Source organism: Apteryx mantelli, chromosome 4 (genome assembly GCF_036417845.1).
Source record: "Apteryx mantelli isolate bAptMan1 chromosome 4, bAptMan1.hap1, whole genome shotgun sequence".
NCBI lineage: Eukaryota > Metazoa > Chordata > Aves > Apterygiformes > Apterygidae > Apteryx > Apteryx mantelli.
In genome coordinates, this window is record NC_089981.1 from 72625894 (window position 1) to 72649682 (window position 23789).

General features: G+C 41.0%; 1 protein-coding gene across 1 annotated transcript in view; it reads right to left on the bottom strand.

The window, feature by feature from the left end:
• Positions 1-23789, bottom strand: part of ITPK1 (inositol-tetrakisphosphate 1-kinase) — a 160568-nt gene that overhangs the window by 108209 nt on the left and 28570 nt on the right. The window contains exon 3 of the mRNA XM_067296961.1: positions 13705-13729. Within this exon, the coding sequence (XP_067153062.1) occupies positions 13705-13729 (25 nt within the window). The remainder of the gene's footprint in view (positions 1-13704; positions 13730-23789) is intronic.

Genomic DNA, 23789 nt, shown 5'->3' on the forward strand with positions numbered 1-23789 from the left:
TGATAACCCTGCCCAAAACAGGCTACATGTGTCAAGGCACAACCTGCCCTACCTCCTTATAGCTGGTTTATCTCAGATAAATCCATGACCTTGACAACATAGTGATGTGAGAACTTCATCATCTGTAGTGCACTGAATTTAAAGCTTGCAGCATCACAACCTTCAAGTCAATCAACTGGGCTACCCCTAGAGATCTCAGACTCTCTGACTTAAAATATATTATAGTCACACTCTTGCTTTTATAAAGGGGCAGAGACAATTCAAGAGACCATCCTCATGCTGAACTGTTACAACTTACAGGTTTATCTTATGGCAGGGTAAGGCAGGAATTAATTAAATAGATTCAAGGTCCTTCATTAAATCAACCTCTCTGTTTTAATTAAGAACATCACTGCTCATGCTCAGCATTATCTTCATACCCTCCTTACAATGACAGCATATTTTACATAAGATTTTTTCCAAGCAAGATAATAACATACCTCATTTTCTCCTCCCTGAAGACACCGGATTCTAAGGTCATGGGACTAAGAATTTGGAAGTGACTGCAGGAATAACAGCATCAAAAAACTGAATGCCAACAAAATCTCACCTTTTCCACTAAAATCTGAAATTCATACCCAAACTCCTTTAAAACTCAGTTAACACTAGATGCAAATATTGCAATTTGGTTCTTTCTCTAAAAGCTCAAGAAATGGTAAAGTTTCTTCAACCCACATTGCAGAAGCATTAAGAATTGTTAAAAATAAATAAATAAAGCATGTCTTTCAACACTCAACATTTCCCCCCCCCCATCTACTAACAGCCACTCAAACTTTTGAGGGGAAAAATAAACAAACAAAATCCATAAGCACTCTAAAATTTATTATGTGCCTGTCAAGTTACTGTCACCCACCAGACACTGATGTGGGGCATGTCCCATGATTGAGGGCAATTTTAAAAAAAAGAAAATGCTTTCAGACTGTATTCAGCTTTCACCTCCAATACAAGATGGGTCATTTAAGTCAAGCAATTGTTCATCTCAATATACAATAATAAATGGCCTGAAGTATGCAGAAATTCAGCCCTGAACTTATGATCTCTCCTGATATAAAAAAACAAAAACAAAACTACCACCCATACAATTTGGGAAAGAAATGCTGATTATTAGGACATAGAAACAGCAAAGTCTTACAGCATAAGCATAAGTCAGGATACATGTCTAGATCCCAAGCCCTTCCTGAGTACTTAGATTCCTTATGGATCAATTTCATACTGTCTCTGTTTGATACAAAAAATAGATATCACTTGGTGAAAGATTAATTAAAAAGATTTAACAAATTAAGATGCAAGTTGTTTTAATATCAAAGAGTTGCTCCTATTTTAAATACTTGGGAAATGCTCCTTTACAACAGCTGCAGACATCACATGAACATCTACAGAAGCAGAGTATCATTATATCAGGATGACAAACATGCAAGTAAAATCTCAGAAGCAAATCACTTTACAAACTGTGCCCCAAAGAAATGTAAAACTCTTCAGCAGGTCAGCTGCTTTGTTTTGCTCTAAATTTCTATTTATTTGCTGTTTCTGGGTGTGTTCCTCATTGTTTTATGGTTCATCATCCTAGCTTGAGCATGTTACAGCCAACCTCACTGTGCCATAGGCTACTGCTGAGCAATCCTCTGCAAACACACAAAGTTCTTCAGACAAAATCATAAACAACCCTGACCAAGTCAATAAAGGTGCAGCACATCAATTAAAAAAAAAAAATGTACAAGAAATTAAAATTCACAGTCACCACCAACTATGCTTGGTAATCCTACCTACTGAATATGAAGTAAACTCTCTATTAGCCCTGCTTTTAAACATTAACTTGATGGTATTACTGCACCAAAACTTGGCTACAAATAGATATATCCGGGCAGTAACAAAGACAACCTTCCAGACAGCATTTCCATGCACAGATTATTTTTCATGCATGGTTATGCAGTATTTACACTGCAATTCCTTATGCAACACAAAAAAAGCCAACATAGTATTACTTACAAACTAGATATGCTGTAAACAGAGTTAAACTGTTCCCCTTCCATAAGGGTCTCTGACAACAGTTATAAAGCAATCCTCAAAAACAGGGAATATTCAGTACTAAGGAAAAGGCAAAAGCAATCACATTCCTCAATCTGAAAAGGCCAAAATGGACTAACATTACATTAAATCCACAGCTTGACCTCCTACACAAGAAAGTTCTGGAAACTTATCAGTTCCTGCACTGACTATCAGCTTCAGGTGCCCCATCATGTACTTGTTAAAACAAAAACGACTCCCCAGCTTATTTTCCCTTGAAACGATCAAGTTAAGAGTCTGTCAGCTCAGTTTGCGAGTTGCTTGAGGATCAGTTATCCCACTGTAAAAACAGTCAATCTTCCTGGCTCATTTTCAGTTTGAATTTGTAAAGCTTCAGCTTTTAGCCTCTGGGTCTTTCTGGATTTACCTGCTAGATTTAAAAATCCTTCAACTATCAGAATGTTTCTCCTCCAAGACATAAGTGCAGACCCTGCTCACGGAAACCCCAAGGCTCTGAAACAGCAATTCTCCAGCTTCTTCAAGACACGTCACAAGAGACACACAACTGAGAACCATAAAAATACAGAGCAGATCCCTTCCTGGCTCTTAAGCAAGCACAAGACACCCCACAATAACCTCAGCTAATTCTGGATCAGCACAGCTCATGCGATATGACCATGGCTTAGGAGCTTGCAAGTCCCAGGTGGCTCAGGAGCCCTGGGTTGGCCACACTTGCCTCCTTGAAGCATCTTCAGTTCATGCTCAGCCCCTCCACCAAACCGAACAACCTGTTCTTCCAGTTTCGCCCTGCAAGCATGGCACTTCTGTTCTTGGGGTTCAGCCAGGGCTAACGTAAGGCACTCCCACCTCCATTACTGGCTGAAGAGGTCCTCCCTGCACACAAGGGCGAGGATGCACATAGGTTGGCAGAACAGGGACTTCGTAAGCAGCGTCAGGAGCATGAGAAAAGTAAATCTACTGAAGATACTATCAAAACATCCTTAGTGACCGAGCTAAAACTTTGTCACAAAAAAAATTAAAAACCCACACTCGAGAACTCAAAAGTTGCAGACAGAGCTAGGAAACATATTTCCACGCGCTCGCTTTAACTTTCACAACACAAACCAACTATCACTGACCATTAAGGTGTCTTGGTATCCTCATTCCTTCCTTGTACAATACTGTGGCTGGACCTGCTTTATACCAGTGCAGAAATAAATATAAAGCACTGAGCTGCTGTACAAAGTGCTGAGTGTCCTAAATAAGAAAGACGATGCCAAAACAACCAACCTGTAAATGGCACTGTAAGGCTATGTCACGGACTATACTGGATAGACTGAACATGTTCTGGTCCTGGTAGCTGCAAACAACATTAGAGATCAGCCATGCTAGCTCTGGCACAGCGCTATCACAACTACACAGCTCATAGTGCTAGCAAAGCAAATACAGCTTTTGTGTGCATCCATTTCTACAGACCCAGTCCAAGAGATCCAGATTTTAGGGATCACAAAAGGAAATCGAAGAGCTGCACTGATCTAACCATACAAATGGGTTAAAGAAGGTAAGAAGAGATCCAGTAGCCAGTAACATCTAAGACAAAACAATCACAGCAAAAAATACAAAACTGCTTTTATCAAAAAAAAAAGCAGAAAAGAGCTTCAACATTCAACACACCTGTATGCAAGACTCAGAACTGGGGTGTAGTTTTCTAATCCAGCAGAAACTGAAAACAGTGCAAGGGCAGTGCACTGCTGGCAGGAACAAGGTCCTCTGGCCAGTTCAGGAGTTTCAATGTTTGAAACCCACCAGCAACACTAACCTGTCCTTTTGGCTTAGAGGTAGAACAACAATCAGGAACAGGGACCGGTGGGAGGATCTGTCGCCAGAAGGGAGCAAATGCTATCTCTCCTCCTTTTTAGTCACTTAGTTCACTGATAAGCCAGACATTAAGGGCTTGAATGGTATGCAAGTCATCACAGCAGGCTTATGAACATTTAATCTGCTTTGATTTTGTTTCAAAATGCTTTGTACTTAAAGTTAAAAAGAAAAAGTTATACATTTTTCCCTTTTATGGCTGCAGTTCTTTTTTCAGCCACTTAAGGATGTTATCATAAAGGAAAGGGTATTACAAGATAAGCTCATCTAGGTCACAGGAAAGAACATTTTCCAAGCTAACCTAAAGTACAAACGATCTCTCTGCAATCAACATAAATTCTATAGACAGCAGTTAGCTTGTGCTCTAATCTTTGCAATCAGTAAGTCAATGAGCAATTTTAACACAGTAATTCTATGCTGCTAAGGTTACAGAACAGCAGAGTTGTGCAATGAAGATTCCTGCACAAAGAAAAACATTTTCAGATGCACTTAGACCCTGGAGTAAGGAAGCTCTTGGCTCCAATCAACAATTTACTATAAAAACAAAGCTAAAAAGCTTTTCTGTCTTTGCAAAGTTGGCCAAAAATTCCACTGCAACAGTTGTTTCCCTTACATTTCAGTCTCTTACAGTATTAGCTCAGTCCGTATGGCATCTTTTCCATCCCGTCTTTAGATGATTCTGTCAAAACACTGTAAATAACTTGTTTCCACTTTGGCAAGATGCCGGGATGGGAAAAAAAAAGAAAGAAGAAAAAAGTCTTCACTAACTACTAAAGTAATAACACCTTATAACAAACAATTACTCAAATGAAGACATGATATACATGTAAGTTAGTATGTAGAGCAACTTTAAATTATACAAAAACCCTTTCATTCAGGGAAGCACGCCTATCAGGAAATTAAATGAGGCAACTATCATTTATTGAAGCAACCTCAGATTGAAAAATGCATGCTTCCATCTCCAGTTTCCCTATATAGTCTATGCAAAGAAAGCTCCTGGCCCGAATCGCCTCTTTGAAAAGAGCTTTGCAAAAGGAGGGGCCACTTACTGCAAGACCGCTTAGTATAGATCACATCACATCCTTAACAACTGTTTTGATCCATCTGTTATCCATGCTTGGCCCATCCTTGCTGCCTGTTTAGCCAACAGAGAACCACAGTAACCTCATCTAGGAATCTGCAACAGCTATCTTCCCTTCTGACAAGTTATATGAGAGAAGAGGGATAAAAGAAAAAGCAGCTCTCAAGTTTTCCATAAATGTGACCTCATGTTAAAAAGAAGCACATTTTGGGGATGCCACTTCTACCTCACTTTGAAGAAAGTATACTTGTAATCATGTTAAATTCTCCTGGATCTTAATTTTTCCTGGATTTCTCCTATGTTCCTCAGGCTGAGAGGCTACACTGAACAATTCCCATCCTAAGTTATTAATTGCACTGCTTTTGGTCAGCAGTGCAAAGTCACCTTTAGCAGTAAATATTCTCAAATACTAAACAAAAACTATGCTTAAAAATAAATTATCAAAAAGACCATAAGTATTTTCCAACAATATTTTAGGTTTTATAAAAAGAAAAATATTGCAAAATAGCAACCAAAGGCATGGAAAACATCTACAGCATGTGCAGAAACCATATCTGTCTGGTCTGCCTACCTTTAGATATGCAGCAAAAGGAGGTCTATGCTATTGCTAAAAAAAAAAAAAAAAAAAAAAAAAAAAAAAAATCCTTCCACCAATAATGCAGAGTTAATTGAATGATGAATTTTCTTACTAGTAAAAGACATCATTTTTAAAACACAGTGCCCCTTGCAAAAAAAATCTGAAGATCAGCTGTTCTGATTTCAGGGTTAAATTTCTTTTTTCTACTATAACTCCATGAAGAAAATCAGATTTAGGAAACCATTTTCAGGCTTCACTGTGTTTGAATGTGTCCTGTTTTAAAATATGGTACCTATGTTAAGAGCTTCTTTAACTTGAGGCTAAAGACCAAATACAGTAAAACCTAAGAAACCTAGGTTTAGAACATAATGTCTTTAAGTAGCAAGTTTTATTAGAATATTCTGCATTCTTGTAATATGAATATATCTATTTGATTTAATTGTGAAATGACAGAAGAGCAAACAAGAATGCAGTATAATGGATCTCCAGATGCAAGTATCTCAGGGCACAGCTGAGATCAAAGAAGGAAGTCATTTTTGCAGAAGCTGGAGGAAGGAAGAGTCAACAGCACACAGCAGAAGACTTTCCCAGCCTCCCCTGGTCTTCTGCAGAGTCCACAGGAAGTTTAAACCTCCCAGCATCCCCAATGAACAAGAAAGGCAGACAAATAATATGTTTTGTTGTTTTTATGATGTTCTTTCTATAAAGCTTTTGTTCTAAGCAAGTAAATCTTAGCTTTATGACGGATACCATCATTGCTCCCAAAGGAACATCATTGTCTCTGTGGAACTAAACCCCTGGCCTGAAGACAGGGTCACAACTACTGTCACGGTCAGGAGCTCGCAGCTCTCTTGGAGTGGGGGGATTGCATGGTTTCACCCCCAGACTGACAAAGGATCATGCACTCAGACCTGAGAGCTTATTTCAGGTTCAGAGGTACAGTCAACCCTGGAATTGTATCAAATCACCTTCCCATCCTTCCTACACAAAAGTTTTGAAGCAGAGTTCAAAAGAGCTGCCTGCATACTTGCACTACAGCATATGCTCTGCAGTTTCGGCAAACCACAAATAAGTTTTTTTTGTTTTTTTTTAAATTAAAAAAAGGCATTTCCTGAGTTACGTGTCTCTAAACACACTCCACGTGCCTGCTTTGGTACTATATTATAACACCTGCATCCAGTGAGACAAATAATCCTCTTGTTTAATGCAGTCCAAAATTAAAGCCTGTTCTTTGTTGGCCTATAGGCACCACTGTAGCAATCATGATTAATAAAAACAATGTCTAATTGCCATTTTCCGCAAAGACTAAGGCTGCAAAATATTCCTAGTCAAAAGGAGGCAAACACAGAGCTTTATTCCCTAGCATAAGAGCCAACTTTTCCTTCAAGATCTTGTTTTTATTCCTATTGTTTCTTGAGGAAAGACTTATGAAGTTTTGCAGTTCACATTTGTATTTGAGAAGACGCTTGTCTGCTGATGACAAAGAAAGTATTATATACAGCAATTTTCAGAAGTTACAGCACCCACTAATGCTCCATGTGTCCCTTCACACTGAATTTACTCTACACCTCTTCCATGCAGATATCTCAAAGCTTTTTTTCTTTTTTCGAACAATTTAAATGGCATTGCATAACATGGAAGATTACCTTAATTAGCTAATGGAGGCAGAATTTTTAAGGGAGTTGCCCAAAATGCCTGTAGCCAGTGACAAAGCAAAACAAATCTCCAGTGCAATTTCAGTCCCATTATAGCCGCCAAACCTTTGGCAGACCTCCCAAAGGTACTGGGATTCCACCCAGGATATCCCAACTCACAGCCTTCAGCCCTATGAAGTTTTGCTGTCTCCTCACAACATACCTACCAAGGTGGCAGTAGAAGACAAAGGAGTTGGGCAGAGCAGGCTCCATGTGCCAAAGCAGGACAAGCTCAAACCTGAAAGCGATTCATTACATATTAGTTACAGATTTCTAAATCTTAGTAATGTTTTCACTCTGCTTTCTGAGAATGATTTTGGAAGCCACACCTTGTTTAGGGACAGCGGGATTCAGAATCAAAAGAAATCAAACCAAATCAGTCAGACTTTACACCTCTGAGCCACAAAGTCTACCTGAGGGTTCTCTCATTCATACACCGACAGTAAAATAAAGCAGAAATACCTAAAATTGTGATTGTTTGGCTTACTTTGTCTCATTTTTAAAGAATAAGTGCTTACTTATTTAATCTATTTAATCCTCTGTAGTGTTCCCTTCCCCAGCAAAGGTGTATTTATTCTTCTGCCCCAATGGACCAGAAAGGACCAGGCTGTACCTGGCTGATCAGCCTGCTGATACAATGTCTCTCAACATGCCAAAAACCATCTCTCCCTGCACTGGATCCTGCGCTTCTGGCTGAGCAATGTTGCTTGTTAGGTACCAAGGTGGTCTTGCACAGAAGGACCCCTGCACCATTGAGAAGGACCAGAGAAAGGATTCTGCTTGGGATTTGTTTTTCCACAGTCCCATTTTCTTCTGGGGGGAAGAAGCTGTAATGTATGATTCTGTGATTACAATTTTTTTTGGAAGACCCACTCTGAGACATCCAAAATGTAACATTTAGGGCTGTCTGTGGAACACCAAAGCTAAACAGTATCAGTATCTCTTCAGGATTGCATCCAGCAGCCCTCACCTTCAAGCACGTGCAAAGCATCTACATAATCCAGACTGGAGAGGGCTGGAGGGCTTTTTCATTATCATTTCCAAAAATGCATTGAGGGCAAGCACTGACTGCCATACCCAAAAGAACATGCACTTTACTAAGAGGCTGGCATGCAAGTAAAAATAAACTTTCTTCTCCCTGTACTAGAGAGCCAGCTCTCCAACTTCTCAACAACCCTGCTTGCTTTGGAAGCTTTCCAGTCACATCTTTCTGTATATGCTATTGGATATATATTTTATAAGCTCCCTTTTCTTGGTTAGACATTGCTGTTACAAGCTTATTCCATTAATACTTCATATGAAAATAAACCTCTCCACATTTCAAGAAAACAACTGTTCCCTGGCAACAATTAGTGGAAACTGTTGTCATCGGTATTTTACTTTGATTGAAGATTTAAAAGGGGGGGAGGGGACCCTCCGTTTTCCTTCACAGTCTTCAGCAAAACCCACAGCTCAAAGGACAGTTTTCTTCTCAAAAGTAAAAGATTTCAAATATCTGAATTCCCAGAGAGTTGGAAAAAAAGGAAAACAAAACAGCAGCCTAGACCATTGTAACTACTACAATCAGCTGTTCCACACTGAAAAACATGTTGCCCTCCATATCCCATTGCTATTAAAAAAAAATCTGCAGCTTGAAATACAACGACTAATCCCACTTTTGTAGCCAACTGACTAGAACATCTTTCTAAGATAAAAGAGAGTGTTACTGTTTATTAGAACCAAAAATAAGAAATCTTAACTATTTTAAAATAGGAAAACATAAACTAGAGCTTTAGGAAAGCTTGGGTGTAGAAATGCTTGAAACAGCTTTGAAGTTGCGAGAAATACGAAGGCTCCAAACTTTGTCACACACAAAGACTGAACTGGCAATTTGTCAGAAGCCAAAGGGCTGCAGCTAATTATTCTGGATTTGCATAGCTTGTGAAACAAAAATAAATGCATGTCCCCATCAGAGGTACTTGTGATGATTTCCACTTCACTGCAGGTTTTCAATCTTACATTCTTCAAATTATGCCAAACAGATTTTTCCTGAAAAACAAGGCATATGGAGATGTTCTCTCTTTTCCTCACTAGTATAAAAAGTCGTAAGACACAGGTTACTTTACTGGTTAAAGTAGCACTGTCAATTTGCAATTCTGAATTTGGCCCTCCATTAATTTGGGTGAGGGGGTGGGGGGAGGGCAAGACTGAACAAAACCATGCTTTTACTAAAAGAAGATCAAAATCTGCTTTACTTTTTAAAAAGCTACTCCAAAACCCATCAGCATTAGACTCCATTACTAGAAAATAAATACGTTTTAGCGCTAATGCCTCATTAGACAAGCACTGCATAACTTCAGGGCCACTCTTTCCCTCGAAAGACTGATAAAGGAAATTCTTAAGAAACGCTTCTACTTAAGCACTGACCGGAAAGCCATCCCTAGACCAGCGCAGGAACTCCCTGCCCCAGCGCATGCCCCGCAAGCGCTGGCAGACGGGGCTTCAGTCCTATCTGTCACCTGCTCAGGGCATCGGCAACCCTCCCCGGGCCCCTTGCAGCTGCTGCCTGCTCAAGCCGCTCCAGCTGAGCGGGCAGCTGCAAGAGGCCAGAGGAGCGGGCAAAGGAAGAGGAGGGGATGGTGGGGAATGCCCCAGACACCAAGAGAGCACCCTATGGCTCTGACTGGCCTGTCCCTTCGTGTCTCTTTAAGGGGATATACAAGAACTGCCACAGCAATCACACGAGTGTTACAACCAGAATACTTTAAATGCAGCCTTAAGCTTCTATCCCGCTGAACCAGTGCAGCCTTTCGTTGGAAGAAAGCCAGCAGCACAGCACTTGCATCAGATCTGCCGAATACCTTCACTTGCTCTGCTCTGCTCTTCCCTTCGGGCCCCACAGGACAGCATGGAGAAGCCTCTACACTGGGCAAAGCACAGCCCCACACATGTACGGAGACAACCGCAGTTGTAACACGCACCATGCACTCCACAGATCCCACACCACCACGGGGGCTGTGCAGCAACACGTTTCCCTATATGATCTTGGACACATCCTGCAGTCTTTTTATGCCTCAGCTTCCCTCTTGTGTAAGTGGAACAAGAGTACTTCCTTCATCCTTCACAGGGTACAAAAATGGTAAGGACCCTAATTCAAAAAGCACTCTGATACTGTGGTGATGCCTACTTAAAATCAGACAAGTGACCTGCCACAAGGCATGGCAGTCTGTTCAGTTAACAGCCCATATTTAAAAGCCAGGAAGACATTTGTTTGTTGTGTCTTGCAATATAACATTGGTTTGTAGCTGCCTCAGTGACTTGCATTTAAGCTGCAGAAAACAAGTTTATATTCAAAACATCTCCAAATCTGAAAGATGCTGCTACTCACAGTTCTGCCATTGCCCGCTGGAAGAAAAGAAATGTGGTAACCACTTCAGCACAGACCCAAGGCTCTCAAATGTTTGGGTGTAGGCTTAGACTCACATTGTCTTTGGGAATCTCATAACCTGGAAAGCTTTTTATTTGGTTCATCTACTGCACTATCTTTTAAGCCAACTAGCTTGATGGATGTTATTCAACTGTATGAAATAATAACGTCACGCATTTCAGCTTCTGTGCATAGAGTTCACAATGAATTCTTATTATGTAAATTAAATCAGTATTTCTAACAAACTAATTACTTTTCACCATGCAAGCTTAGAGGTTCTTTCTTTGTTTTCAATCTGGTGCTTGAATAAATGTCTTACTCCTGGATACAGGGAGATGCTTGCTTAGCATCTCACTGCTAGTCCTACTCTTGCGCTACTTCTCTTCAGAGGATGCAAGTTTCCCAACTAAGTAATAATAAAGCTCTACTCTTTCTGCTGGAACTAAAAATTTGAGTCAAGACAAAAATGCAGAACTTGAACACAAGTCACAGAATCTTAATGGCTGTCCAATAGCAGCTCATTGCTAATCTGTACACTGGAATTTACCATAAGAAAGCAAAATAAGAGGATTTCATTAGTCTAGGTAAAGGAGAGAGGACCATCTTAATCTCTCACTGCATGAAGGAAACAAATCATGTAAGTGCTTACTGAAGACTTACTTTCTCCTAGTAGGAAGATCTTTCCTGCTCTTGCACAACATTTTAGGGAAAGAAAAAAATGATGTCTGTTCACAGAAGTCAATACCTGTCTTGCCCATCACTGCTTTGTATCTGGAAACCAGTAATTGAATGTTACTTTCTGACTCACTGCTTTTTACTGGAAAGCACATCCATTTATATAAACATGCTAAAATGCATTCAGAAAGTTTCTGAATTTATGTAAACAGGAACACAGATAAACAGCCTGTATATTTTTGTGTTTCAAGTTACTTGCCTATTGTCAGGTGTAAAAGCTGGCTTCTCTTGAGACAGCTCACAACAGGATATGTTCCTTAAAGGGTGAGAAGGGGGATTAAATCATTAAATCAAAAAAAACCCCTGTTGCTTAACACAGGGAAACAATATTCCTTCTGTCAAATAAACTTTGTCCGGCAGATAACCCCAAGGCACGCCCCATCCAGGAGCAGGGCTAGTGCAAGGCATCATGCAAGGCAAGGACGGCTAAGCTTTCTTAGTAACGCTGGATGGGGAAAAGAGCACATTTCTGATACATCCCCTACTGGCTGCAAGTAATATGGTAATATGAAATATCAGGTAATAGGAAAGCAATGGGCATGTGATAGGCCAGAGGTGATAGTGCACAGCCATCCATCCTGTTCCAGGAGAGCAGTAGGCATTAGTGTTGAAGTATGCCTTTAGGGCACAGATTCCCCACAGAGGCTGGTCTGGCATCTTCACTATGCTGCGAAATCTGAAACCGTGAAGTACCTTTATACAAAGTCCTACTCAGTTCTGTCCAAATGTTTCCCAACATGCTCTTTCAATAAAGAAATCCTTTCCAATTATTTTTGTCTATCCGATGACTAGCAATTAAGCTACACAAACATCAGCAACAACAAATTAATTTGTGTTCCCTGCATACACTGCTATAGCAAATACTAATTAAAGTAACACATTGAAGGGCAGCAACTTTTAACCCACAAGATAAAATGGAATCTGCTCAGCTAATGGAAGCAGCATTGAATTCATCTCATATGGGCACAAATGCAGACACCAGATTGTGGGGTATTATTGAAATAATAGTGTGTCATAGATGATTCCAACACAAACACAGGCTAGCTTTCTCCTTGTGCTGCTTGTGAAGCTGTGCTTAGCAAATGCTGCTTGTATTCATCAATCTGGAGGCACCACATCAGACTGGATGAAAGAAGCTGCTCCTTAGCTCTAGGCAATAGGAGGTACAAGCAAGGAAAATGACCCTGTGGTTGTGAAAGAGTACTAGAAGTATGGTTAAATCCAGCCATTAAAGTATATGCCCTCTCTTTCCTTGTAATGTCACACAGTTCTCATATAATCACATATTCCTGAAAGGGACATTCTCCAACTTAACTAGCAGTGAAAATTGTTTAAAAACCTTTTTGATAGTGTATTCTTTAAAATTACATGGCCTGATTTTTCCAAATTTTTAAGTGCCTTTCTCCTACTCCCTGCTGGTGTTGAGAAGCATATTTCACATGGACTTTAGAGCAATATCCACTACCAGTGGCTCACAGCACATTGTTCTCTTCTCCCTCTTCTCTCTCTTTATTGAGGGAGTTTCAGCTGTGCTACTGAGTTACCCCAAAACACTTACTTGTGGGGAACACACTGACCACCTTAGTGTGTAAAATGAGCATTAGGTTAAGCATCGGCAAGAACGAAACCTGTGACATGCAGCTCTTCAAGCTACACAAAATAAGCCAGAAGAAAAAGCACACCTCCCCTTCGAGCTTTTAGGGCTACAGTGCTCTGAGGTGTTATTCACACAAACACAGCTGTCACAGAAACATAATTCCTTTCCCAAGGTGCCGCTATCCTTTAAGTAACATGTTGTGTGAAATATGACCATTCGGACCTGGCAAACAGAAAATGTAGCCAACATCTGAACTCATCAGTAGATGCACTAAAACTCCAAGGCACTTTAGTGTCATTTCTCTGCTCGCTGGGTTGCAAGAACATTCCTTCCATCATGGTTTCTTTTAAAGGACAGCTCCTGTTTCTGCTAAGCCTGACTCTCCTTAAATGCAATAAACACAGATTAACATCACCTAATTAACTATCAGATCTTATTAGTTAACAGAGACAAGAAAAGCCTAACTGCATCCTCACTTTCACCAGTGCACATGCTGACCCCAAGACTAGAAGGGTTCAACTCACATACACTCAGCAAAAAGGGACACATTTTTTTCCAAAAATGGTACCTGAGCAACACCAGAGAAGTGAATGGAAAAGAAAGAAAAATAATTCAATCCAGATGAATGGCAGCATTTAAATCCAGTAAACCTTCTTTATAAGAAAACAGAAAAAACTGAATGGAGTTTTTACTCACCTGCACTACTTCTACTCCTCTTTTCCTGGAAAAGAAAAGAAAAAAAGGAAGGGTTATTTTGGGAAACGTGGGGAAAATATAAATCAAACACTAATGAAAAAGGGTTGCTTCACACTAGAATGCAAACAATAAAAATCTGCACTAATGTACCTGATTCAAATTCAGGAAAGCACTTGTTCAATTTCATCCCTGTCTATGAAGCACTTCAGCAGCTTCTGAATCACGACCTCAGAAGCGACGCAAGCTGCATACTAAGCAGCTACACTGCTGGGGCTGACACAGCTGCCAGGTGAGCAGAGGTAGGAAGTGGGTGATGTTAGGCAGCGAGCATCTCAGTTTGAATCACTCTGCCTTTGCTCTTCGTTTCTCCTCTGCCCCCACAGTGTGCAACCTGCACCACAGAACATTCCATGCGCTTGACAAATCTTCTCTGATTTGGATCCAAAGACGCATGTCTAAACGTCAGTGAGAATGAACACAGCACACTGATGTCATCTCTCCTGCTTACAGCCTTGCCCTACCCGCAACTTCTTGGTACACAGAACGCTTCCCAGAGCTACACAGATCCTGAGTGATTTACATCTATCAAGTAACCTTTCCCAAGAAAACTTTTAAGTTGTGCCAGGGCTTGTCTTCATCACAAGCACAGTGATATCCAGGCAGCTCCACAGCCTAACCCTGGAAACAGGGCACCAAGGGGCACAAGGCAGAGATACCGGCACCGGTCAGCTCCAGAGCAGACAGATGGCCCTGGAGCTACGGTGCCTGCCCTGATGCGTCATCCCACTGCAGCCGCACATACATCCGGAATATATCCTCACACATCCACCGCTCAAGATGGGCTGTGTATCCTGGGAACAGCACCTCAAAAATATAATTATTTGAGACTCCAGCTGGTACGTGGTATGGCACTATGTCCAACGGGCCTAACTGCACAGGCCCCAGCAGAGGGGTTGCTGCACCGTGTTCCTACTTTTCCTGTGTAGCTGCGCCCAGGGAAAGGCTAATAAATTACCCCAGCAAGCACACAAGTGAACACATGCGGCTTCATCCCTGTAGGGCAAGTATGCCCCATCCTACCAGCCTAAGCAAGCCTCCAAGCTCCCTGAACATGCACCAACCCCAGTGCTGTGGGCTTTTTGGGGGGCAAAACAAGACACAAACGCAGGTATGTGACAGTGAGAAATACAGTATATTGCAATATCCTGTTCTAGACAGTGGGGAATCTGGATGCGGGGACACCACAGAGTGCATTGCTCCACAGTTTAGAGGCATCCTTGGACTTCGATTCAAAGACAGACTTGTGATCACTCCAGCTCCTGCAGAAGCAGAGTCCAAATACGTAAGGTTTGCCAGGAAGGTACAACCCTTTGAACGTTGCTTTGGCCATACAGCAAATAGTTCTAGTGATCCTGAAAAGCCAGGGACAAGACGCTGGAGAGGCCTGTTTGTCATACACCAAAATGTTGAGAACTGCAATTGGCACAGCCAATTTTAGGCAAATCTGTAGACATGGCTTGTCTACTCTGCCAGTATGAGAATTGAGATTCAGGTACATACAGCCAGGCAAAACTCAGTCATTGCATTTGACAAGTTATCAAGCAAAACAGAACATTTCTGTTTTAGTCTTGAGAGCAGAGCCGAACCCCTGGCAAAAAGCCCAGTCATCTCTACTCCATGCTATTTTCCCAATGTATGCAGAGTATTTAAGTATATTATAACCATCTTTTCATTTTGAAGACATAGGGAATTTAATCTAAGAATCAAAAGCCTCAGCAAGTACAAGCCTGGAATTTCTTTTCCTTATTCCTACTAAACTCATATGTGAAAACCAAAGGCCCTTTTTGAGGAGGTCACAGAGCAGGACTGCCTAAATCTGTCCACAGTGACTTTCTATCTAAGAGCAACTATGTTGTTGTCCATAGCTGCAACTGCTGCACACTGCTGAATACACAATGGCTCCTCCAGTTTTCTGCCCAATACAGTAAGTCTTTCTTTTGGAAGGTCATTACAAAGATGCCCAAAGGGACAGGCAATCAATCAGCATCTATGACACAAATTGCTCCCTTCTTCCACTTTCCAAGTCTGGAGTTTCTCTGGCCTAGAAGCAGCATGCCTTGCACACCCACAACAGAGAGCTTGCCATTGCTCAGCACAGAAATTAAAAAGAAAATGAAACCAAGTACCTCTTACAGAGAATTTCAAAGCCCTCTTGCAGATAACCACAGTCTGTAAATGACAGGCAATTTATATGCTGCCATTACAGTATGGCAAACTGCTGCAGAAAGTCACCTGAGGCTGGCCAGATGCATACTTCTAACAGTGTTATGGCAGGGCGAATTGAATGTTGTAGAGAAAGAGTTAACAGTCAAATTGTCTTATCTTGCTTAGCTGTGTGAAAATCATTGTTAAACAAGAAATAATAGGCAGGCAGTGCTTCTTTGTAAATAACTGCAGCAGCCCACTCAGAAGCATTCCAAGTATTGTAAGCTAAAACTTAAAATAACCAAACCAGCTACATTTTTGCTGTGCCTGCCCTGGAGTAAACAGAACAGCTCAGACTGCCATTGAAATACGCCAGGTTTCAGTGTCTCGGAAAGGGCTACCCCAGAGCCCCTCGAAGAATGGAGGCCGACGGAAAGGCTGCATTTTCTGCCCTGCCTGCACACACACTGAATAAGCTTTGTTCTGCTTTGAAGAAGAGAAATACTCTCAAGTTGGTTGCCAAAGTCACTTGAGAAGGAATCATTCCAAAGGCTTTTTACAATCCCCCCCCCCGAAAATGACTCCACAAATTTACTGAGATCTGTTGCAACTGATTGGCCTGCACCAGCACAAAGAAAGAAGCCAGGCTACCGCTTCTGTTTGTGCCAGCACAGAAATAGTAAAAGAGGTGTCTGATGCTGGATATGAAGTCACACATGCTTAAAAAGCTAAAGGAAGGAGGAAATGATTAGCCAGGTTGGCTTGTAGTGCTGGCTCTTCCTCTTTTTCAGAAGTGGGATTTCCCATTTGTTTATCTGAAACATTGTAACATTTTTATATTTAAACACAGGGGAGAAGGAACCATAAAAGCATACATATTTTGAGAACCAGTTAATCTGGGAAAAATCTTATGCCAAATGGCCTTTTTTTTTTTTAAATAAGTTATTTGAAAAAAACAAAAGGTCTCCAAAACAACCAGGATGACAACCAGCCACACACCTCTGGCATTAGCTGATTCTCCACCCCAGAGATTTCCCGAATCACCACCTCCAACCTTTCAGGCTGGGCAGGTCACAGCTGCAGACACGGGCACAAGGCAACAAGACGTCCCTTAAACAAGCAAGCATGCAACACCACGTAACCCCACTGTGACCACCCCACCTCATGCGTGAAGGGGGCTTGGGGACAGGCAGGGACAGAAAGCTGATCCCACACTCCAGAAACTCTAGGACGCTCAAAAAAATAACCAGACAGGAGGAAGCAGTTTGTGGGCCACCAAAACAATTCACCAACAAGGGGCCATGTGCGAGGGGTACTCAGTGGAGACAAATGGCTCCTGAATTAATTGTTCTGGGAGACCGATACAGCCATAGATCGGCCACTACTGCTTCACATTGTGCTTAAAAAGCTAGTAAGAAAAATACATCCTACACCCTAGGTATACTTTCTTTTGGGCTGTTTCGTTAATGGAGGACAGGCTCTCTATTAGCTACACTGAAACATTCACCGCAGATGCACTAAATATACATGAGATACTTTGAGAAACTCCTCTCCCAGCACAAACCACAGGTGCTTATATAGGTACAGAGCCCCGACTCAGACTTCAGTGCAGAGAACAAAAAGCACCGCGAATTCTTCCAGACGAGACAATTAAGGTAAGCAAAGTTAAAAGAGGAGAATGCTTCCAGCTGTACCAACACCTATTGTAAAGGCAGGTGGTCCCTCAGCAGGGCTGCTTCATCTGGAGATGGCGCCACTATGGCTGTGCTCCTCCATGACGCTCAGTGCTGCCCATGACCCTTCTCTCCTCTCGTGCACCTTGCAATCAAGCTGCATCCTACCGGCGGAAGGGCTCCTCTACTCAGCTCGCCTGCCTCCATGATATTGGCTATACGAAACCCACAGCAAGTCTGTTTTTCTGAGAAAAGATTCTCATTAGCTGTAAGCATTTCCCTCCTCCCTCCAAACAGGCAACACAACTGGGCCAAAGAGAGTCTATCTGCCTGATTCCATTGCATAGATTTAAAAAAAAAAAAAAAAAAAAAAAAAAAAAGGTCAATTCTAAACTATATTCCCAGAGGTCACTATTTTTAAAACACACCTATTCCAAAGAGCAGTTAGACAGGATCTTATACTCCAGTCATCAGCCCAGAAAAAAAAAATATATATATATATATTAGCAACTGTTACAAAACCTCTGGGGAAAAAGAGAGAGAGAGAAATAAAAAACAGTTAAAAGTGGTAAAACTAAACACCTCACTTGCAGCAAAGCTTCAATACTTTGATTGGGCACAGTATGCCTAAAGCCATAGAAACCTATTCAGATGCAGCACAAATCACTGACTAGCGTTTCTGGGGCAGCCTTCCTTCACCACAGAGCTGTTTAATCATACACTGTAACACTTAAGAAAAGCAGAAACATTCATCATAAGTTACTGTTGCATTAACCTGCAATACAGAATAAAACCCAGAAGATTATGACTCCTTAGTTCCATACATGAAACCAGTGAACAGCTCTACTTGATAATGCAAGCCTAACCATATGCAATAGTGGTTAAAATCTTAAACATGAAGTCAACTTGCATGGTAAAGTTAGGATGATCCATAGATTTAGAAAAGAATTCAATATCAAGTTACTATAACCTCATTATTTCATGTTCTGGAATTGATGTTTTACCACAGCCTCAAACTATGTAAAATAGTTCCATTAATTGATTTATTTTTTTTTAATATCCAAAGTAAATAGTTTGGATTTAATGCTCCCCCACAGCATCTAGGACCTGAACATTACACCACTATGCTAGTAAATGACAGTTAAAAACAGAAAGCGACTATCGGGTCACATATCATAGTCACGGTTAAATTAACTAGCATATCTTTGCTGTCTGGTCTGAGTGACAAGTAACAAAAATGCCAAACATTCAAAATTTCAAAAATAAAAACCAATCATTTTATTTGTTTTAATAACCTACAAAGTTATTAATGCGTGCAGTGAAGTTCATTTTCTCAGATAGGAGAATGTTTCACCTCTAAAATCTCCCATTTAAGAAGGAGCACACAATAATAATGTATTGCTTTGATATAAAAAAAAAAAATTCTTCCAGAAAAGCAATATATCATCATCAGTGAGGGGTTTAGAAATATTAATGAATCGGAGCAAAAACCTGCAACCACTAAGAGACTTTCCACCACACTGAAATTATCAGACCCTGAGGCGGCACCATGCAACCACCACCAGAGCTAAGTGCAAAATACAGCAGATACTGTCCATTCAAACCTTGCAGATACCCTGTTTCTCCTCCTGGCACAAAGGCAAGCTCAGTCAATTTGCCTTCTTTTTTTCCATTGGGAGGGTACCCTGCATTTCTGTTATTAAGTATTTGTGAGGATCCTTGCTTTCATCATCTGTCATTACTGACAGACTCTGTCTTATTGTCCATCAGGGAAGTAACCAGCTGGCATCCCCAAAGCGGGATGCTCGATGTCAGGAGGCCCAGCCTCATGGGGGGACCCATCAATTCACACTGAAATTAACTGAAGGCACCTGAAATACAAGACTCCATTGTAATGTGGGGTTTTTGTGTGCGTGTGTATGTGTGTTTTTTTTGGGGGGGGGGAGGGGGGGGTTAATTCAGTCTATTAAGCAGGCAATTAATCAGGGTTAAGCCTTCCCAATTTAAATCCAACTATTCTTACCTTTCAGCAAGTTTTGCCCCCTTCTGTAATCAGTATTTTTGAAAGATTTATGATTGAAATGGATCAAAAGTTAGCCTGTGGTGGGGGGATTGTTTTTTTCCCCAATTTTCTCAGTCTCTCTGTAAAGCACCCTAAATCCACAGGAGAAGGGAAATAAAGTACACTTTCATAGTCATGCATCAACAGCTAACGTAGTATTAGTGAGAAAACGTGTCACTTAAAACTTTGCCTATGTGCTCTTTAGATGGGCTGAAAAAAATGAGGCTTCTGGCTGTCCAGGGGACCATTTAAGTAGAAAATCACTGAGGGTAGGTACACTCATGCATTTCTTCCTTGTTTTATATCAATAGGGAACAGTCCAAGCAGTAGGAGCACTCATACATCAAACACTACAACACCATAAGTGATTTTCACACCATCATCCCATTCACACCTGACATCTGGCAGAACCATCTGATCTTCTCCACATCTTCAAAGCATTATATCATCCCATTTACAACTATAAACGTGCTCCTTAGAGTGCTATATCTGAACAGAGTGACAGGCAATGGACTAGAAAATAGGAGAGCATTTTGGCAGGGCAGGCAGCAGCACTGTTTTTTAGCATCCACCTGAGGCACTGCTATGCTCCCCCCAGCCTTATGTTCCCACCACAACACCCATACATATGTACCAGTACCTCACAGCACAGAGCTCAGCTAAAAACCAGCTAACCCAATATGCTGCAAGACCAGTGACAAACTGCAGCATCCAAACTAAAACACAATTTGGGAAGCGAAGTTTAAAAGCCTTCAGAGGTTCAAGCGGGGGGAGCCACAAAAGAAAGAAACCAGATGCTTTAAACAGTAACTGGAAGGAAATAAACTGCCTTCAGTTACTAAACATTAAGACTAAGTTTTAACAATGGTTTCATGAAACATTACAGGGTTACTAATTTCAGCATTAAACAACAGCTATTATGGAAATAAAATCTGTAAATCATAGAAGTCATAAAAGCCATTAAGTCATGAAACACAAACTTGAGAGGATCTGTTTTCTTCTTAAACTAGATATATAACATAGATCAGTGCTGCCGAGTTCTGCAAGACTTTCTTCTTGGAACTGGAGCCCCACATTCGGGGAGCCCATACACATTGTTTTCCCAGCAGGGACATAAAACCTTTAACTGTGGTCTTTTAAGAAAAAAAGTGAGAAGCCACCAGAGAGAAGAAAGAATGATGTACAGCAGCACAGAAAAATTATTAAAGGCAATGAATTATTTATCCTACCAGACATTCAAAGATATATTTAGTAACCAATAATAATTATAAGTAGTTATGCAGGGTTTGGCCTTCAAACATAGGCATACAACACCATCAGTGAATTTTGGCATTACCAGATACAGTTCTCTGCTATGGAAGGCAGCCACAACATGCAATCTCTTTATAAGTCAGTTAGAAACCATCCTCAAACCAAGTTGTTTTGACACTCTGTCTTTCATTACAGGACATAATTTCTTCAAAGGTCCTTCAAATTTGCAGGCTAAATCATCCCAGAATCATCCTTTGGCTTCAAAAAACTTCTTGCCTCCTTAAGCATTGCAAAGAGCAATCATGTCCTCTCCGCTCCAAGCTCCCGTTGTCTCTCCATGACCCTAATCACCCTACTGTTAGTATAAGTCTTTGCAAAAAGCAAACACATGACCCATTCTTTTCAAAAGTCTTTCTAAGGTCACAAGGCACTGGTGACAACTGAAAGAGACCTGAGAAGAAGCAGCAGAATCGCAAGGCAGAAGACTATCCCTTCCGGGGACAGACATGGTATTTATCTTTTTCATATATTTTAAACTCTTACTGCAGGAGCTATTAGAGGTGTCTAGAAACATATGGACACACTTGTGTTTTACAAATAAGATGAGCAATACGCCTCACACCAAAGGGTTTATAATCATAAAGACACTTAATACTGCATATTTGATCTCCAGCGCCATGATATGTTCAATTAGCTCTCATACTGTTCTTAGTACCATAACCATAAAACAGTTTAATATTTCATTCTCTGAAATTAAGTTTCTAAAATTTTAATTTACATCATTCTGAGCAACCCTCCCCCCCATATTAATTTAAGCCAGCAGTTAAAAATTACTAAATAGTCTGAGGTTCTCTTAAATCACAAGATAAGTCACTATGTGGCAAGAAAGATTCTGAAGACTCCATTCTCTGTTGCAAGCAGAGCCCCAGAAATCAGGCAAGCAAATTTTCTTCATCAAGGGAATCTTTGGCTCGGGAAAGAAGGGCAATCCCCTATCCACTAAGAAGCTCATTAGTTAGTTGATTGGTAATTTGTTTACTTCTGACTTTCAAGATGCTGCCAAATTGCAGGGAAAAAAATCCCACTTATTAACTCTGCTAAAGAAAGCAAGCAGATATTAGAGTCTCTTCAACTCCTCTAGAACTAAATTTGAACGTAATGGAAGTAAAATCATCCTAAGAGACTTGCCATGAAATGCTGTCCGCACTGAAGCTGAAAGGAAAACTCGCACTGATTTAATGAAGATAATTTCTGGATAACACAAGTAGGACTACTCTAGGCTGAAAACCAAAGGTAAACAGATACCTACACCTTTCTCCCACATCAACTGCGAATCCAACAAGCAGATACAATTCAGTTTTCCAGACAATGCCAGTTAACAAGAGAGTTCATCTTTCATAGTTAAATCCACTAAGTAAACCCACGCTTACACTCTAAGCGATGGGTCTACATTCTAGACAACACAAATCATTAAACTTCTCCATCACTGGCCACTCAAAGAAACCTGTATCACCACCTATTTCACTTCAAGTACAAAGCACGCTCTATGTGCTCAAAAAGCAAAATGTAATGGTAAGCAACTGGGCAAAATAGGACTAGAAAGGGCTAACAGAACAGTGCTAGTTTAAAAAAGTAACAATAAATCAGGATAGTCAGTCAAAAATGGTCACATGAGATGAAGAGCACAAAATTTAAAGAAAAACACTTTAAGAAACTATTTGCTGTCAGTTAACTGGAGATGTTCACTCTCAGGAAATGTCCTCATGCTCCTTGGGCTTTAGCTACCGGACTTCTCATGCTGAAGCTTCTGAGAGGACTCACAGGCAAGGGTCCACACAATTACAAAAGTGCTGCAGGTTCAGTTCATGCCTAAAGTTTCTCCCCTACAAAGCATCACCACCTTGAGAACTCCCCTCTCACAGCAGGGAGAGCTGGCAGCACGTAAGTCTTGCAATGACAGACTGACACAGCTTTACATTTACAATGTATGCCAGTTGCATTTTGATTCCCCTCAATAAGCTTTGTCCAGCAACATGCAGAATTCGTCCTGCCTTTGCATGGGTCCTTCTAACTTCGTGCTCAGACAGCTCACAAACAAAAAATGGATAACAGCATTAGTCAAACACTGGTTCTCTAAGATTCAGATACCACCACTTCTGAAGTCAGCTGAAGTGCAACTCCTCCAAACTCTACCTATCGTTACGCTGGCCTCTGCATTGCTTCTGAGCAATACAAACTCTCGAATGCACGGGTTTACCAGTAAATCCTTGAACTGCATCAGACAAGATAATCAAGCTTCCTGCCTGCTTCCTTTCAGAGGCCACATCTTTTGGGGGAGGGCCTAAAAATTAACAAGTGCTGAAGCAATGTATTGGGAGTGAAATCAATGCGTACACCTACACTTCAGCCTACGTAGCTATAAATTTGCTTAGAAACCTGAGCCTCATCTAGCTTTAAACTCCATAGCCCAGGTACTAAGAGCTACTTTCCTGCAGTAGCGTGTAGCTTAGTGCAGCCTGTAGAGCTTACCTGAGGCTGTATCCAGCTTCTGGGTTTTGCAGCCTGTGCTTCATTCTTCACTGCCAAAATCCCCTGAACTGGCTGGTTTAAAACTGTCTCACGGATATCTTCTTGCACTACAGTCAAAGCTAGACTGAACTATAGGCTCATTGAGATTGGAAAAGAAAAACAAAAAGACAAGAAGAGAAAGGCAGAGCAGGGGAAAGAAGAGAATATTTTTTTGATCACAATACAGATGAGGCTGTGAAACAAAGTGAGCGAGTGAAACCTTATCCACCCCACATCTGTAAAGACGCCCCTCTTCTGGAAGGCCATAAAAATCACGTTTTTCTTACAGATTTCCATCTGGGAGGTGATCAGCTCTCAGAAATGAA